At 52.6% G+C, this 16,810-nt stretch overlaps 1 protein-coding gene across 1 annotated transcript; it reads left to right on the forward strand.

Moving 5' to 3' along the window:
- The first annotated feature begins 270 nt into the window (after nt 1-270).
- On the forward strand, nt 271-16,180 carry Ets2 (ETS proto-oncogene 2, transcription factor). Its single transcript, XM_078044653.1, has 10 exons — nt 271-466; nt 3,757-3,828; nt 6,197-6,308; nt 7,515-7,637; nt 7,928-8,128; nt 9,439-9,522; nt 10,176-10,400; nt 11,281-11,544; nt 13,089-13,207; nt 13,990-16,180. The coding sequence occupies exons 2-10, from the start codon at nt 3,757-3,759 to the stop codon at nt 14,203-14,205; spliced, it is 1,416 nt and encodes a 471-aa protein (XP_077900779.1). The 5' UTR covers nt 271-466; the 3' UTR covers nt 14,206-16,180.
- Nucleotides 16,181-16,810: the final 630 nt, after the last annotated feature.

The raw sequence follows: 16,810 nt of genomic DNA on the forward strand, positions 1-16,810 counted from the left end.
CGCCTGACCTAGCAGGGCGCACGGCCGCCCGCTCGGCCGAGACCCCCGGTCCCCGAGCCCCGGGCCGGCAGGCGGGAGACCAGCCTAGTGACAGCGGGCGGGGAGTCCGGGCCGGAAGGAGCCGCCCTCCGCGGCCTCCCTCCGCGGCCCCTGCCGGCTCGACGCCTCTCTCCTCCTCCCCCGCAGCCTCCAGCCTCCTCCCCTCGCGCTCGTCGTCCTCCCCGCCCCCTGTCCCCTCCCCTGCCCTCCCCCCGCGCCTGAAGAGCGCGCCGCGAGGGGGCCGGGCCGCTTACTTCCTCCGCCGCGGCGCCGAGCGCGGAGTGGCCCCAGCCGAGCCTGCGCCCCTCCGCCCGCCGTCGCCCCCGGCCCGGCCCGCGCCCGCCTCGCCTCGCCTCGCCTGCCCGGCGCGCACCGGCAGTCCACCCGGCCGCAGCCGCCGCCCGGCCGGCCCTGCCGCAGCAGCACGGTAAGAGCGAGCGGCCGGAGAGGGACACCACGCTGGGCAGGGACGGGCACCAGGGCCAGGTCCCGGGTGCCGCGGGCGGGGGTGGCGGCTGTCCGGCGCGATCGAGGGTCGCTCGTGCGAGGTCCACTCGCGCTTGTTTTCCGGCGGCCGAGTGGCTGGGGTAGTGGGGCCCGGCCACGCAGAGGGGCTGCCCTGCCCGAGGTCCCCGAGCCGGTCCCCTGGCTTTTGTGTTTGGAAGGAGACGCGGGCCTGACAGGGGCTCCTGCCCAATACGCGCCCTGGCTTCGGAGGGCGAGCCCGAGGTGGACCCGGGTTTGGGGGTGATCGGCTGGAGGGGCGTCGTTCCCCGAGGATCTGGGGCGCCCGAAACACCTGGGCGGCTGCGGCTGCCCTGGAACGAGTCACCTGCTCCACCAGGTCCGGGCCGCCAGGGCCCTCGCCCTAGGAGGCCAGCACAGGGCACTCTCGAGGTGGGGTGTGCAGGCTCCAGGAGGCCGCCTTTATTTCCTTGGCCTTGGAGCTCTTGGATGGAGGGGTAAAGGCGTTCGCTGGTGTGTTTGGGTTGTGGTTTTATTTCTTGTTTTTTAGATTCGTTTAAGCGCAGGAGGTATGTTAGCCTGTATTCAGTTTCAGGGTGGCCTAAAATAGTAGTTGACTCGCTACTTATTTAGAAAGTGAAGAAGTGAGCAGTCCTCTTTGGAGATAGGAGTAATTTATTTTAATTCACCAGTAAGCGATTATGTTTGTTCCCTACAGTGGAAGCGCCTCTGCGTTATCCGCCTGCCCACACCACCGCCAATCGCGGAGATCAATCTCCACGTTAAGCTTTATTAAAATTCTGAGTAATATCTCAGTACAGTAAATGTGAACACCGTGCGTCCCGCAGGCAAATAGTCAAACCCTCATTTCTGGGATTAGTCATCCTCTCTCTAAACTGATGGCTTGTAAAGCCAGAAGCAGAAGTGTTACAGGGTTCTCCCCCCACCCCCAAATATACCTACATACAAACCTGTCCTCTAATCTTACATAAGTGACTACTTGTTCCAATAAGGATACTGTTGTCAGGCAAATTCTCCTTGTTTTACAATTTAACCATTTTCAGTCCTGAGCCTGCTGCCATCTTTCTTCCCCCACCCCCATGTTTCTTTTGGTTCAGAAGCAGCAGCCAATGACAGCACCAAAAAGATCTAAACTTGAAATTGATTTATATGTTGCCACTTGGTCTGCCTGCTGAGTTAACAAGCAGGTTGAGTAGAATAAGTGAACTTACATTTGATGAGTTGTGTGTCTGCCTGAAACCATTTAGTAGAGCACTTTAAGTCTACATGGTTTTTTAACAAAACTCATTAAAAGCTGGACAACAAAAGAATCCTATTCTGCAGATGGTAATTACGCTCTTTATGTGGGAGTGGTAGGCTGGCTGCCTTTTCTCCTGGTATTTGTACACAAAAGCTGGCAGAGCTCTTCAGTGGCCCTCCACATCCATTCTCTGTCCATCTCAGAAGCTAAAAACATAGAATTAAGTCAGCAGGTGTCTGTAGACCAAATCATGACAAGAAAGTGCCGTCTGGGGGCTCTGGAGGGGTGATTGAACACGCCCAGGTGTGCTGGTTTTGTTGACTGACCTAGAGACCTAGAGTTGTAAGTTAGCATTTCCCGGGTCCCAGGGTAGTGAAAAGGGCCTGGTCTAATAATATTTGTAGACTCTGTCAGATATAGTCATACTTATTCCAGGGTTTTAGACCACCCTCGACTGGAATTCTGATCCCCACTCTTGCCCCTTACAGGCCTCCATAGTAGCTGTGTGGCCCCAGGCCAGTGACTCATGTTGCTGGGCCTCAGTGGCCTCTCTTGAAGGAGGTAGAGCATCTGCCTAGAAATGCAGAGACTCAGGGACTGGGGACACAGGGTTGTCCAGCATAGGGCTTATCCCTTGGTGACTGTGGGTTCTGGTATGGCCACCATCATTAGTAGCAAATGTTGACTTCTGAGCGAATGTTGCTGACACCATGCACCAAGTGGAGACTCCAACAAGGGTGGCCACTTACGAGCCAGTCCCCTCCGCATGCTCCCACGGGCTTCTTGCTCATTGCAGTGCTCCTCGGCCTCTGAAGGCTACTGCGATCTTACCTCTTTCCTTTAGCCCTTCCCAGCCCTTGTGGCCTCTGTTATCTCTTTAGCCGAGATGTGTGCACATGTGTGTGTGCGTGCGTCGGCTGTCGGCATTGTTGACACATCTGCTTTAGCCCTAATGTTGACCATAAAGCGAGAACGAGAAAGCTTAAACCCTCATAATTCCATGACAATGTGCTGTTTGCTGCCTCCAGTAGGTTCTCTCAGTAGCACGGTATTTTAGTTCAAGTTCTCAGTTGCAACAGGTAGGAGCACCCACAGGAGACCTGGGTGGTAATTAGGGGTGCCCGTGGAGCAAGTTGAAGGCCTTCAATACTGTAGCCATGAGGCAGGGAGGGTGGGGGATGGCCTTCAGTGGCCTTATTTGCCATGTTAGAAATAGTACAACCGATGACATGGATTGCATTACATTTCAATTACGTAATAGATTCAAAATATTCTATAAGCATGCAGTAAATGAATAAGTTATTGAGATATTTTTCTTTTTTCTCCTAAATCTTTGTGCTGACCATGTTGGTCAGCACAGATCTCTTGTCAGCCCACCTTATCAGAGCCAGTGAGGCTGATCCCTATTTGGGATTACTCCCACTGTGGAAATTGCAGAAATCGTTTAAGCTCTGTATTCAGAGCAGGAAGATCCTGGGACAGCAAGGGTTTCATCTCACCCTCTCCCTTTTACCCCCCTTCTGGGCCTGTGCTTCCTGGCATCTTGGAGAGCAGAAGGGAGAAAGGGGAATTTTCTGAGACTCCTCCTAGGGCGGCTTTTCCAGATCTGGATCCCATGGGAGCTATTTGGTGGGGCCACCAACCCTCCTGCAGCTGCCTTGGTTGAGGGGACTATGCCCCCGCAGGCAGGAAGTGACCCACTGCCCTGCCAGCCCCCCATGTCATTGAAAAGCATGAAAGTGCCGCCTTCCAGCATGAAGGTGCCAGCCATCCAAAATGGTGCTTAATCTGGAGAACCATTTCTAAGGGAATTCAGTAGGGAGTCAGCATTGTTATTTAAATACCTGATTTGAGGAAACGCCTTGGGAGGAAAGCCCTGTAAATAAGAATCCAGGTGTGAACTACCTGTTACTGTGGAATCAACCAGGACTTCCTGGAAACCTGCTTCATGTGTTGCCCCTTTAACTCTTCATTTCCTTTTCTTTTTCAAGATGAATGATTTTGGAATCAAGAATATGGACCAGGTGGCCCCGGTGGCTAACAGTTTTCGAGGGACGCTCAAGGTGAGTGAGTCTTCATGACAATAATTTACAAAGAGGAGAAACCTCCATCTCTAGGAGAAAAACACATTGGCCTTGTCCCAGAAGATGGGTAGTGAGGCCTTTGTAGTGGACTTGGCTCCTTCCATATGAAAAGGTCCTGTGATTCTCAGTCTGACAGTTGGAGCAGCTTCCTGTCCTGCCTTTTTATCTACTGGGGGGTTTCCTCTGTGGTGAAAAGGCTGTTTATGAGCTGCTGTGAAAGAGGTAAGAAGAATTAGCTGCTGCTTCCATCAGAAGGGGTGACACCCGGGGGAGGTCGCAGGGAGCCTGTTGTCACTGGTGCAGAGAAACAGGCCTGTTTATGTAAACTGGAAAACAGATTAAAGATGAAAGAGCCTGGGTGGCACATGCCTGGAATCCCAGCTGCTGGGAGTCTGAGGCAAGTTCAAAGCCAGCCTCAGCAAAGATGTGAGACCCTAAATACAAAGTAGGGCCGGGGGATGTGGCTCAGTGGTTAAATGCCCCTGAGTTCAATCCACCCCCCCCCAAAAAAAAAAGATGAAAGAGGCTTCTTCGCTGCAGAAACGTGCTTCATGTCTCTTCTATCATGATTCCTTTTGGAGAATGTTTCGTAGCCCAAAATGGTAACTTCCCATTTGCTTTCTCCAAGTGTAAGTGACAAGGTGCGGTTGTTTTTGTATAGTAAGCATGTTTCAGAAGTACTGATTTTAAGGTTGGCCTCCTGAAAGCTGGGTCTGGCAGGATGATGGCGTTATCCCCGATATGTTGTATTTTCCTTTGTAAATCACTAGTGAGGTTATTTGTGTGATACAGTACCGAAAGAAGCCAGAAGCCGGTGCAGTATTCATGTCATTATGAAGAACAAAAAATTTCAGTGAGTTTTCATGTGTGTTTGGTGCGATGTTTTAAGCCAGGCAGAAGTGGAGTAGAGATTATGGTTACTGAGTTGCCACCAACACCCCTAAGGAAATCCTTCTATGAATTAAAAGAATCTGATGATGCATCTGAGGTCTCTGGATTCGGAAAAGAAATAGTCATTGCTGAAATCTGTGTGTTGAAATACAAAATGCGGATTTGATTTGTTCTTTGGCTTCCTGATTTTAAAACAAGAACTTACAGTCCGGAAAAGCACTTGTTAGCGGCTTGGGTAATGCTAGTGGGAATTTTTAACCTCTATGGGACATTTCACCAAAATTAGCTCTGCTGTGAAGTCGTTTATGACTGCAGATGAGTATTTTGCCCTTGCCTGGTGAGTTTCTCCTCCCAGGTCATAGGCAGTCAAGTCACCTCCTAGGGCTTGGGGTTTTAGGGGGCTGGGCTCCCAACTTCTGCCTGCCTGCTTTTGCAATGCGTCATTCATTGTTCTGCATTCTGGAAAAAAAAAAAAAAAGGGCACAACTGATTTTATTTGTAAATGTGTTACACATTTTTTTTTTGATGACTCAACAGATGGGTCATTGTGTTACACATAACATGGAATTTCCAGAATATGTTGGAAAAATAGAACTTTTCTTCACGTTTCCCCCAACAAGTTAGGCAATGACAATGAAGACATTATCTATGACTTAGAAATGTGTCTTCCATTAGAGACTGTGTTCGCAAGGTGCTGGAGGTGCTAGATCAGCACTCCACACACCCTGAGTTTTCTGTCCCGGCGCATCTGTCTCCCCTAAAGTGCAGGTGGTTGAACTTCAAACTCATTTCCTTTGGAAATCCTTCCACTTAGGGGTGTGTGAGTGGTTCTTTTCAATAACACACTTCACTTTTATAAAATGAAACCTTAAGGAATCTTTTTTTCACAAGTTATTATTTTCTGAACTGTTGAAACCAGAGGGGGACCAACTTCTCTGTTTCCATTTAAATTGTCTCATGAGAAACATTTCAAGTGAATGCTTCCAAAGATATTCCAAAGATATCTTTATTACAGAGATAAAATGTGATGGTTAGATTTTCAATTTTTATTTGTTTAAAAATATGTACCCCACCTGGTTGAATTCCACTCCTTCATAACAGGAAGGACAGGTGTTTACAAAAGGGGTCTTGAAGTTCCTCCTAGCAGAGTCCCAAGATTCTGTTGTTCTGAATTTTTTTTTTAATTTCTTAATTTATGTTGATTAGACCAAGAAAATAATCTCCTGGTCATTGTGATTCTGTGAGGTTAATTAAATAATCCAGAATAAAATGGAATCACCGGGTCACTCTCCCTTCTTAGGAAGTCTGAGTACTGAGTGGTTAATTGCGTGTGTTGCTTGATAATTGCTGGTTTAATCAGGGTCCATCAGTAAGATCACCCGTGGACCCCTTTTAAAGTGGGTAATTAAGTAAGTTCCTCTTGTATCTCCATTTGCTTTTGCATCTGTTTCTGCAGCGCCAGCCGGCCTTCGACACCTTTGATGGGTCCCTATTTGCGGTTTTCCCCTCTCTAAATGAAGAGCAAACGCTCCAAGAAGTGCCCACAGGCTTGGATTCTATTTCTCATGGTAATTTCATCCTTAGACTTGAGACAGACGCTGCATGATTTCCCTGAGTGGTTCAGTTGATGGAGAGGGTGATGGTTCAGAAGCAGTGAGTGTTCCTATGTTGAACTTGGGTGTGAAAACCCTGGTAGATGACCGGAACTGGGAGAAGGCGGGTTCCTTTTTTTCTCTTTTTTTTCCTCCAGTACTGGGTACAGGTGCTCTCCCCCTGAGACCTAAATCTGGAGAATCCCACCAGCGCGCTCACCCTGCGAGCTTCTGTGAGGAAACTGCAGGGGAGCTCTGTGTTTCCAGCCCCGGCAAGCACTTCCTCTTCTCCTGGGTCCAGCTCAGAAAGCAGACATTGAAATTCACCGGCTTTTAAGCCTGGGCTCACATTATTAGTTAAATTTCCAACCCCCACCCCCACTGCGGCTCTGTTTTCAGGACAACAAATTATTGTTGATCTGTTCCCATCCGATTCCTTTCTGCAGTTCTCGGTGTCACTGCTTACTCTTTTTAAAGGACCAGCATGGCAGATGATGGAGGGACTGGCTGCAAGCTGGCCAGCCCCTGCTTCCTCCTGTGAGGAAAGTGCTAGAAGATTCAGCCCAGGCAATTAATTGAAAGCCTATGCTTGCGTTAGCATAACATCATGTGACTATCATTTATCATTCCTGAAACTTCTGGAAGCATCTAGAGAAGACTGTTTTTCAATTAAAATTGAAGACTGGCCCCCTTTGTGGTGCTAAGCTCTGCCTGACCTGATCATGCCGGGCCTCCTGCCTGCTGCTTGGTTTAATGGACATAACTTCTCACCTGTGCATTTAAAATCCCTTATGCCTTTTGACCAAAAACCATACCATTTCACCTTTTTCTAAAATTTTAAATGACATTCTGTCTATTCATGTAAAGCTTTGCAAAAGAGGATAGATTTTTAGATTTTTTTTATGTGTGTGTGTGTGTGTGTGTGTGTGTGAGTGTAGTTCTGAGACATATAATGATTTCTCAATTTCCGTTGAGATTTTTTGTTCCTATTTATACTTTTTTTGTTGTTGTTCGCGGGGCCCCTGGTGTGCTAGGCTAGCTGCCTCCCCAGCCCCGCGATTACATTCCTTTAAGGAATAGTGTCCAGGTTTGGGATCAGAGTTGCTCTCTCCTGAAGTTGGGTCCCTGTGTCAGTCCCCCCTGGTGTCGCCCCAGGCCCTCACCTGCCCTGCTTTCCTCTAGACTCGGCCAGCTGCTTCGAGCTGCCTCTGCTGACGCCCTGCAGCAAGGCGGTGATGAGTCAGGCCCTAACAGCCACCTTCAGCGGCTTCCAGAAGGAGCGTCGGCGTCTTGGCATTCCAAAGAGTAAGTGCTGTGTGTCCAGCGCCGACCCTGGCGTCCAGGGCCAGGGGCACGGCGGGTGCTCCATTTTGACCCCGGGTTGAGGGGTGTTAGCAGAGGCAGCGATGCAGTGCCCGGAACCCGTGTTTCCTGCAGGGTCTGCTGCACACCCGGGCCCCCCATCAGGCTAAGTTTCAGGGCAGAGCCCTGCTCACCTCCTGGGTTGGGTGGGTCTCCAAGAACACATCAGGGTTGCCTAGTCCCCCCTTCCCGCTCTGTCCCCGGAGTCCTCATCACGTGTCCCCTCCTCGCAGACCCCTGGCTGTGGAGCGAGCGGCAGGTGTGCCAGTGGCTCCTGTGGGCCACCAGCGAGTTCAGCCTGGTGAACGTGAACCTGCAGAGGCTCGGCATGAGCGGCCAGGTGCTGTGCAACCTTGGCAAGGAGCGTTTCCTGGAGCTGGCCCCGGACTTTGTGGGCGACATTCTCTGGGAGCACCTGGAGCAGATGATCAAAGGTACCCCGAGTGACCCGACGGCCTTGTGCAGGGAGGGGAGGCTTGGGAGCAGCAGGTGCTCTTCCACCTGAGGGTCCCGTTTCAGATGACACAGAGGGCACTGCCTCGGCACCCACTAAGGGAAGTGACCGGAGGTCTTCGTGCCACTGCGGGAGGTGTGTGGCATACACAGGGGATGACGCCACCGGCAGCAGCCTTGGCCAGGGAGCGCTGCTGTGCCGGACGCCACCATCACGGCAGCCTGGGTGGACGGGCAGTGCGCCATCCAGGGTTCCCCGACTCTGAAGGCCAGGGCACCTTCATGGAGATGAGCTCTGTGCATCACCCAGTAAATTTCCTAAATCCAAAGGAAATCCAGCAGAGGACTCTCTTAGGAGGAGGAGCGTTATGTGTTTAAACAAGCGAGTGGTTGATTCCCACCTCTACACGGATGGTGTTACAGAAGCTGACCATTGACCACCAGAGACCTCACCAATACAGAGATAGCCACAATTCAGAACTTACCAGCAACAGCAATGTGTAAAATGCATTGTTTGAAAAGGAAAACGAAATTCATAGGGGTTGTTTAAGTTAAGAATTATAAGAGAATAAGCGTGTGTTGAGTTTGGGGAAATATTCTTCACTTAAATGGATTTTAAACATATCAAATTTCAGCATCTGCTGTAGACTCAGAACCTCAGAAAGCCTGGGGTTCACCCGACACCTCTTCCTAGTTACGACGTCTCGGGGCCAGGGGATCTTGTTTTAAAAGATCCCCTGTTTATTTGGCGAGCTGGACCTGTTTTGCTGTCACTCGGGCGTGTGAGCCTGTGTGTTGCGGGAAAGGCGTGTAGCAGAGTGCAGACCCTTTCAAGTTCTCCCATGCACCTGGCCCCTGCACTGGGCCTGCCGTGCCCTGGCCACACCTCCCGGTCTGGTCGCTGTGGGCCTGAGCCTCACAGGGCAGGAGCCATAGCCATCTCGTTAATCCTCAGCACTCCCTGCCCCTCACGGACAGTTTTTCCCAAATGGTTTAGGTGTTTCCTGAGCCTGGAAGTAAAGACATTTCAGGTCTTTCCAGCTTTGCCATCAAGTTGGACTTTGCCAATGGCATCATTAATTTTGGAAAACTTACTGACATTCTTAGGAAAATGTATTGCTGTCTCTGTATTTTTGAAGGTCACACAAAGACACGGGATGTGATGAGATGAACGGGAGGTGCCATATGCATTGGGTCATTCTGGGTCACCCATGCGACAGGGTTCGGAAAGCAACTTTTCTTGTGGTTTTTACCTGTTTGCCATCTTACGTCTCTTGCATCTATTTTTCAGAAACCCAAGAAAAGACAGAAGATCAGTATGAAGAAAATTCACACCTCAATTCAGTTCCTCACTGGATTAACAGCAACACCTTAGGTCAGTCTGCTTGATTCTGTCTCAGGTCTTGCTCTTGGGTCTTCCTGGTAGACAGGCCCTAATAGAAGCTCCACGGGGTATCCTGGACCTGCACTGTGCCCCTGGGGTGGCCACACCTGTGTGTTAAGCTATGCGTGGTTGAAATGTGGCTGACCCACATTGAGATATACGAGGGAGGCTATAACGCACACCAGTTCATAAGTCTTAGTGTGAGATAACATAAAATCTCCCCGATGATCATACCACACTGATTACATATTAAAAAGGTAATTGATATGTTAGGTCAATTAAAATGGAAAAATAGCTGCCCGTGGTTCTTGTTTAATGCAGCCACTAGAAAGTTTAAAGTCCTGTAAGTGGCTTGCAGCGTCTCCCGTGGGTCAGGGTGGTCCAGGCAGCATACAGAGGAGAGCTGACGTCTGCGGTGGCTGGCTGTTCCTCTGCGGTGGGCCCAGGGCGAGCCATGCAGCCCTCAAGTGGCTCAGCACTTGGGAGTTGAAACGGCTGTTGTGGAGGCAGGGTGCTCTGGTCACTGCTCAGTGGGAGGGAGGTCACATGGAGGCTGGAGGGTGCAGTGCCACATGGGATTTGCTCCAGGGATGGCCATCGGGTGATCTGACTCTCACAGCCCTGCCCTCCTTCATTCCGCTCAGGTTTCGGCGTGGAGCAGGCTCCGTTCTCAGTGCAGACGCAGAATTACCCCAAAGGCGGCCTCCTGGACAGCGCGTGTCCCTCGTCTGTGGCTCCCGGCGTGCTCAGTTCCGAGCAGGACTTCCAGATGTTCCCCAAGTCGCAGCTCAACACCGTCAGTGTCAACTACTGTCCTGTGGGTCAGGACTTCCCCGGCTCCAACTTGAATCTGCTCACCAGCAGCTCTGGTAAGCACCAGTGTCCTTGGCCGAGCGTCGATTGCAGGAGCCGCACTCAGTGGTCTCTGAATAAATGTGTCCTGGGTTCAGCCGTTGGAGAAGGACGTCAGAGGACGCTCTGTGCTCGCTCGGTGACTTTCCGACAAGCGGGCTTCTGATGTGCTGGAAACTCTGGGAGGGAGCTCACATGCAGGGCTGGAGGGGGCCGTGCCTCCTGAGAGTGAGCCCGACGGTCCCCTCTCTTGAGCTAAATCCCCCACCCTGAGGGCCATTTCGTGGGAATGATGTAAAACGTGACAGATTTCTTTTTAAGGAGAGGTAACACACATTGTGCAAATCCCAGTTGTACACAGTGGAATCTGTGCATGTAAGGCCACCTGTGACAGCTGTTCAGATAGAAACAGGAGTGTTCCCGGCACCCCAGGGAGTTCCCGCTCACCCCCTCAGTCACGGCATCCTCCCCCCAGGAGGAAACCAGTCTGACGTTGTGTCGTCCTGAATCACTTCTTGCCAGTCTTCCTCGATGGAATCATACAGCACTTTTTCCTTTGAGTCTGTCTTGCTGCTATGTGTGAGCGCCATCCGGCCTGTAGCCAGTTTTCCATTTCAGTGCTGCATAGTGTTCCATCTTTGAGGCTGTAACTGGTTTATTGTCCTGTGGACACATGGTGATTTGTGGATGTGCCTGTCTTAAGGAGGAGGCCTCTGAGTCTGAGAGCACTTGGGGGGCCCTGAAGGACCCTGCACCTGTGGAGGGGTGGCTGCAGTCGGGGTGGTTGGCGGCGGTGCCACAGTGGTGCCCCAGACCCACCTGTGGCGGTGACCCGGTGGCCCTGGACCCTTCCCATGTCCCGGGGACTCAAAGCATGTGCTGGGCTGTCTCTGCCAGGGAAGCCCGAGGACCGCGACTCCCCCGAGACGGGCGCGGACAGCTTCGAGAGCGCGGACTCGCTGCTGCGGTCCTGGAGCAGCCAGTCCTCCCTGCTGGACGTGCAGCGGGTGCCTTCCTTCGAGAGCTTCGAGGACGACTGCAGCCAGTCTCTCTGCCTCAGCAAGCCGACCATGTCCTTCAAGGACTACATCCAGGAGAGGAGCGACCCGGCCGAGCAGGGCAAGCCGGTCATACCTGCCGCCGTCCTGGCCGGCTTCACAGGTGAGCCTGGAGCCGGCCCCCGCCGTCCCTGCCCACCACCTCCGTCCAGGCCTGCCCCCACGTGCCAGGGGGTCAGGGTGTCTCCAGGCAAAGCCAGCTGGGTCCACACCGGCTGGGGACACCCCGGGTCTGGCCCTGGGAGGATCATGACCACGCCCTGCACCTGGAGGCGGAGGCCCAGGAGGGGGACAGGCGCTGAGTCCTGGGCCCTGACTCACCTCCTGCAGGATCTCCAAGAATGTAAGCTGCCCCGGAGGAGTGGCCGGAGCGGCCTCCAGTAATACCTGGGCTGTTTACCTTTCCTGGCCTCTACAGCCATCGGCTCTTAGTGTTCAGGTTTGGGTGAGGGCTGTTCTAGGCAGAGAACAAATATTAAAGCCACTTTAGAAACAGATAATCCAATCCTGGAGTGAAAATACCAAGGTTGTTTTGTTTTCATTGCTTTGTGTGTTCTTTAAAATATATATATATACACACACACACACACACGTACATATGTGTATATATGTGTATATTATTTTAACCATATGGAGCTACTTTAAAAAAAAAAACAAACCTCAGTAGATTAAAATGAGGCTACAAGGGCATCCATTTTTTCTGTCATCTGAAAAGCCCGTCTGTGCAGTCCACGTGGAGGGTGGGGGCCGGCGGTAGCTCCCCTATCTGGAGGTGCAGGGCCTGGTAGGGAAATGCAGGGCGTGGTGCTGGTTCTCTGTGTGGGTAGTGACGCTGGTCCCCATGCGTCCACTGCCACTCTGTGGGGAAATGGGCCCAGGGTCTGCGCATAGTGTGGTGTGGACCCACTGTTGAGATGGGGCGGAGAGGTGGGCAGCTCTGGGTGGTCACCCAGCGCCCCAGCCTGGCTCGCTGGCTCCAGAACACTGTCCTTAGTGCTTCAAGGGATCACTATTCGGTGGGAGAGGGTGGGCTTCAGAGCAGAAGGTCTAGGTTCCCCCCGTCCCCGGCTGCCTGTGACCAGGACGGGGCGCTGGCCTGCAAGTGCACCTTCAGACCAGGCCCGTGAGGTCTGGGCCCCACAGGCTCTCGGTTCCGAGCAGCAGTGGAGAAGGAAGGTGGCTGAGTTGTTTTGTGCCAGGTTGGCTTCGCAGGCCGGCCGTGAGGCCACGGGGGTCACCCCCAGGCCACCGAGCACCCCTCTCCTGAGCAGCGGCCCCACCTTCTCGAGCGACATGTGTCCCTTCGGCCGTCCCCACAGTGCCCCACTGGGAGTTTCTAGAGATAGCCCCTCAGGCTTCTCCCAGGGGAGCAGCTCCGCAGGGTGAGACCGTGAAGGCCAGACGTGGTGGCCCTGAACTTTCTTCCCCAGAGCCAACCCAGGGAGCGGCCTCTTCTCCAACGGTGGGGGGTGTAGAGGGACAGCCCCCCCTGGTGTCTAGCCTCATCCCGTGGAGGCATTTAGACTGTCCCCACCACGCTGGGTCCCGCCTGCAGGCCAGTGCCCAGCTGGCCAGCTGTGTCCCTCGGCCGTCCTGCCCCACGGTGTCCTGATTCTGTGATTGCAAGCCGCCTCCCTCTCCCCACAGGAAGCGGGCCCATCCAGCTGTGGCAGTTCCTCCTGGAGCTGCTTTCCGACAAGTCTTGCCAGTCCTTCATCAGCTGGACCGGGGACGGCTGGGAGTTCAAGCTTGCGGACCCGGATGAGGTAGGGCCCTGGAAGTCCCCAGGCTCTAAACCTGATTCGTCGCACCACGATCCCCTCTCCATCCCCTGAGCCCAAGAAAGGCTCATGGGGTCCCCTCCCGAGCGCTCAGGCTCCACTGGAGCTTTCGCTTTGATGATGGACCCACAAGGTGTCCTGCGGGAGCCTCTGTCCAGGGCCACTGGGCTTGCTTCCCGGTCTTGCTCTGATGTCCAGTCAGAAGCCTGAAGCTACACACAAAGCCTGTCCCCAAATGCCTTAGGAGACCCGCATTTGCCCACTGGGGGGCCGAGCTTCCTGACTGCCCTGCCTGGGGGTCGGGACCAGGGCTCCCTGCTGCAGAAGGCAGCAGTGTTCAGAGCCCTGAGGAGCCCCCGCCTCTGGCAGTGTGGAGTGGAGCCTGTCACCTCCCAGTTCCCTCGAGGAACCCGCACCGAGGAGTGAACATGTCACTCATGTCACTGGGCTTGGAGCCCTGCTCAGAGAGAGAACCCAGGGCAGTGGTGACCCAGCCTGTGTCAGGCCTCCTGGTGGCAGCCCTCGGCTCCCAGGAGGTTTTGCTAAGACACACTTAAGCCAGAGGCGGGGACCTCAGGCACCCAGGTACAGAGGAACAGCCCAGGAGGGACACAGTGGCCCTCGCGTATGTATTAAAAGACGACCGGCCCTCCGGGGCCTTGTGTGGTTGGCAGACTGTCGGGTGAGCCCGCATCAGAGTCGGGGAGCCATTAGACTCTGTGACTAAGTCGGCAAATGTAACTCTGTTCCATCTCTGTCCATCCAAGGTGGCCCGCCGGTGGGGGAAGAGGAAAAATAAGCCCAAGATGAACTACGAGAAGCTGAGCCGAGGCCTACGCTACTACTACGACAAGAACATCATCCACAAGACGTCGGGCAAGCGCTACGTGTACCGCTTCGTGTGTGACCTCCAGAACCTGCTGGGGTTCACGCCCGAGGAACTGCACGCCATCCTGGGCGTCCAACCGGACACAGAGGACTGAGGTCTCTGGCGCCGCCCTGAGCCACCCCGGGCCTGGGACTGTGAGCGGGAAGCCCAGCCTGACCAGCTGATCCCCAGACCCGGAAAGGCAAGGTTGAACCTGTCCCTGTCCAGAAAGGTCACCGGGAAGCCGTGGCCTTATTTGATCCCAGATCCTGCCTGTTCAGCAGGGTGCCCCTGGTGGCCGAGTGGCCCGCAGCTGGGCAGGAGCGACTTTAATGAACGTGGTGGAGATGGAGGCGCAGGGGCCATCCGCCTGGCCATGTGGCAGGGAGTCTGTTCAGGATCCCCCAGGGAGCGAGCGGGTGTGGAAACACGGACATTGAGTGGTGTTTTGGCCTGTTGCAACCGGAGCAGGGACCCTCTCTGTCAGAGAGGGCTGGGAGGGAGGGAGCCTGGGACCACGCCATTTCAGAAGACAGTTTGTGTATATTATTGTAATCTTATAATTGTTATCAAAATCTAACAGTTCTATTTAACAGAAATTGTATATTGTAATTTAAAATAATTATATGACTGTATTTGAGATAAGAATGCAGACATCCAATATTTTATTCCATTTTTTCAATAGCACATGCGTCCGGCATTTTACAAAGACGCTCTCTGCCCCCGTGGCAGACGGAGGTGTTGTGAGTGTGGATTACGTTCATCTGATAGACCTACAGGAACAAGGTCTCAGGGGTAATCCCTGGTTTTCGTCCTCTTATTGTTGGTTTTTTGTTTTGGTTTTGCCATGATGACTATCTTGGCAAGGACTTTGTACACTTGGATTTTTATAAGAAACTTCATGTCATTATCCTGGGGTACATGGACCTCTCTGCTTTTTCCTTGAATTGTAAAGCAAAAGCTACAAAGCAGTATTTTTCTTGACAAATGGCATATGTTTTCCACTTCTGTGCATGCCTTAAAGCCGTTTATACACAAATGTATTTTATTTTTTGGTGTAACCGTGTTTTCCCGACAGCTCACCTCTCCTGGCCAAACTTTTCCTTCCTGTGCCCCGAGTGACTCTGTGTGATTAAAATAAGAAAACTATTTTTGGAAATATGCGAATCCTTTTCAGAGACCAGGAGGGATTTATGTAGCAGCTATTTTTACTACAAAAGTAATTCACTGGGAAAAAAAAAAAAAGTAATTTGTACGAAAGCTTTATTTTTATCTCAGCTCTGTGTCCTGTATTGTGCAGAGCTGAAGGGCTGGGTGGGTGGGAGGGGCTTCTGTACCGCGACGCATGGCTGCACCAAGGTGGTCGCCTGCCGTGCCTGGGGCCATCTGGATAGTATGCTTTCCTTTTCTGCTCAGCGTCCTCAGCAAGATCGTCTCCTCTTTCTTTATTATTTTCTTGGGTGAGGAATACCCAGAAGCACCAAGAGGGTCCGCAGACAGAGAAGAACGCCCTGGAGTGGATCGTTGGAGGAAAATGTTTCGATTCCCGCCAAGACCTGAGGACACATAGTCCACCATGTAGTCCTGGCCTTTGCCAGTGATCCAGCCACGTTGACTTCACAGTCGGAGGGACTTTCCTAGCAGCGTGGCCCTGGATCCCTGAGGCTGAATGAAATCACGGCACAGGCACCCGCGAGCCGGGGCCAGCAGAGCCAGCCTGTGGCGGCCCAGCCAACCTGCTCAGAAGAGATGGTTTTCAGGACACTGGCGTACAGGATGTTTTTTCAAGTGGGACCTATTTGTCACTGGAACATCTGTTTATAATATAAACAGACATGACTGGGAACATCTTGCTGCCGAAAGAAAGCAAGCGTAGCCATCGGCTGATTTGAATGAGGTGGAGCTACGAGCCACGGCCAGTTTCAGGCTGGTTCTGACCAGCAGAGACGGCAGTTTCTTGTGGTTCAGCCTCAAGTGATGGAAGCAAGTCCCGAGAAGCCTTTGGCATGGTAATGAATGAATGTTGAGTATAAAAGTTTTGTAATTTGGCTTTTTCTCTCTCAAGTAATAAAGTCTTTGGTTTCTGTAAACGTCTCCGTAATATTCCTCACCTTCTCCACTCCTGTGTCAGGAGCCAGAGTGAGGCCCAGGGTTGGGGACCCCGCCTGCACCTGCACCTTCCTGTCTCGGGTGGGCCTTCCGGTCGTGACCTGGTCTCACCCTCGAGGAAGCCCAGGAACCCTAGAATCCCTGGCCTGGAGGAAGCACTGAGCCCATCCGGAAGGAGTTCCCCAAAAAGTGCTCCTTCAAGGGAGAAATTCTTCCTAATCGTCACGGGGATCCTTCGGGCGTCTGGTCTTTGAGAAAAGACTGAGGATGTCTGTGTTAAGGATAGGACTTGAGGTGTAAGCACTTCTGTAATTTGAGGCTGGGGTGCTCCAAGTCCCCACATTGGAGCTCTGACACAGGGGACAGGAGCCAGAGAGGACAGAGATGGTCCAGGACACTCGTTCCCATACCCAGGACTCCACACCCTGGGCTGCCAGGCTGCCAGGACCTGGGGAAACCAGCAAAGGACAGCACTTAGGATAGCACCACATCCCTGCCAATGGTCACCATTTCAGAAGTTAACTGTTAAGATAATAATTTTGAAACAATCTACTACATATTAGCATAAACAGCACGTTTTTCTCACTGAATTGAAATTTTTTTTTAAATAA

The sequence above is a fragment of the Ictidomys tridecemlineatus genome, chromosome 3 (genome assembly GCF_052094955.1).
Source record: "Ictidomys tridecemlineatus isolate mIctTri1 chromosome 3, mIctTri1.hap1, whole genome shotgun sequence".
Classification (NCBI taxonomy): domain Eukaryota; kingdom Metazoa; phylum Chordata; class Mammalia; order Rodentia; family Sciuridae; genus Ictidomys; species Ictidomys tridecemlineatus.

Bases quoted from the DNA above. Each gene is read 5' to 3' on its own strand.
- Ets2 (XM_078044653.1), top strand. From the start codon at position 3,757: ATGAATGATTTTGGAATCAAGAATATGGACCAGGTGGCCCCGGTGGCT. The intron at 10,401-11,280 runs GTAAGCACCAGT...TGTCTCTGCCAG, and splicing joins TCTGCTCACCAGCAGCTCTG to GGAAGCCCGAGGACCGCGAC. The intron at 11,545-13,088 runs GTGAGCCTGGAG...CTCTCCCCACAG, and splicing joins CGTCCTGGCCGGCTTCACAG to GAAGCGGGCCCATCCAGCTG.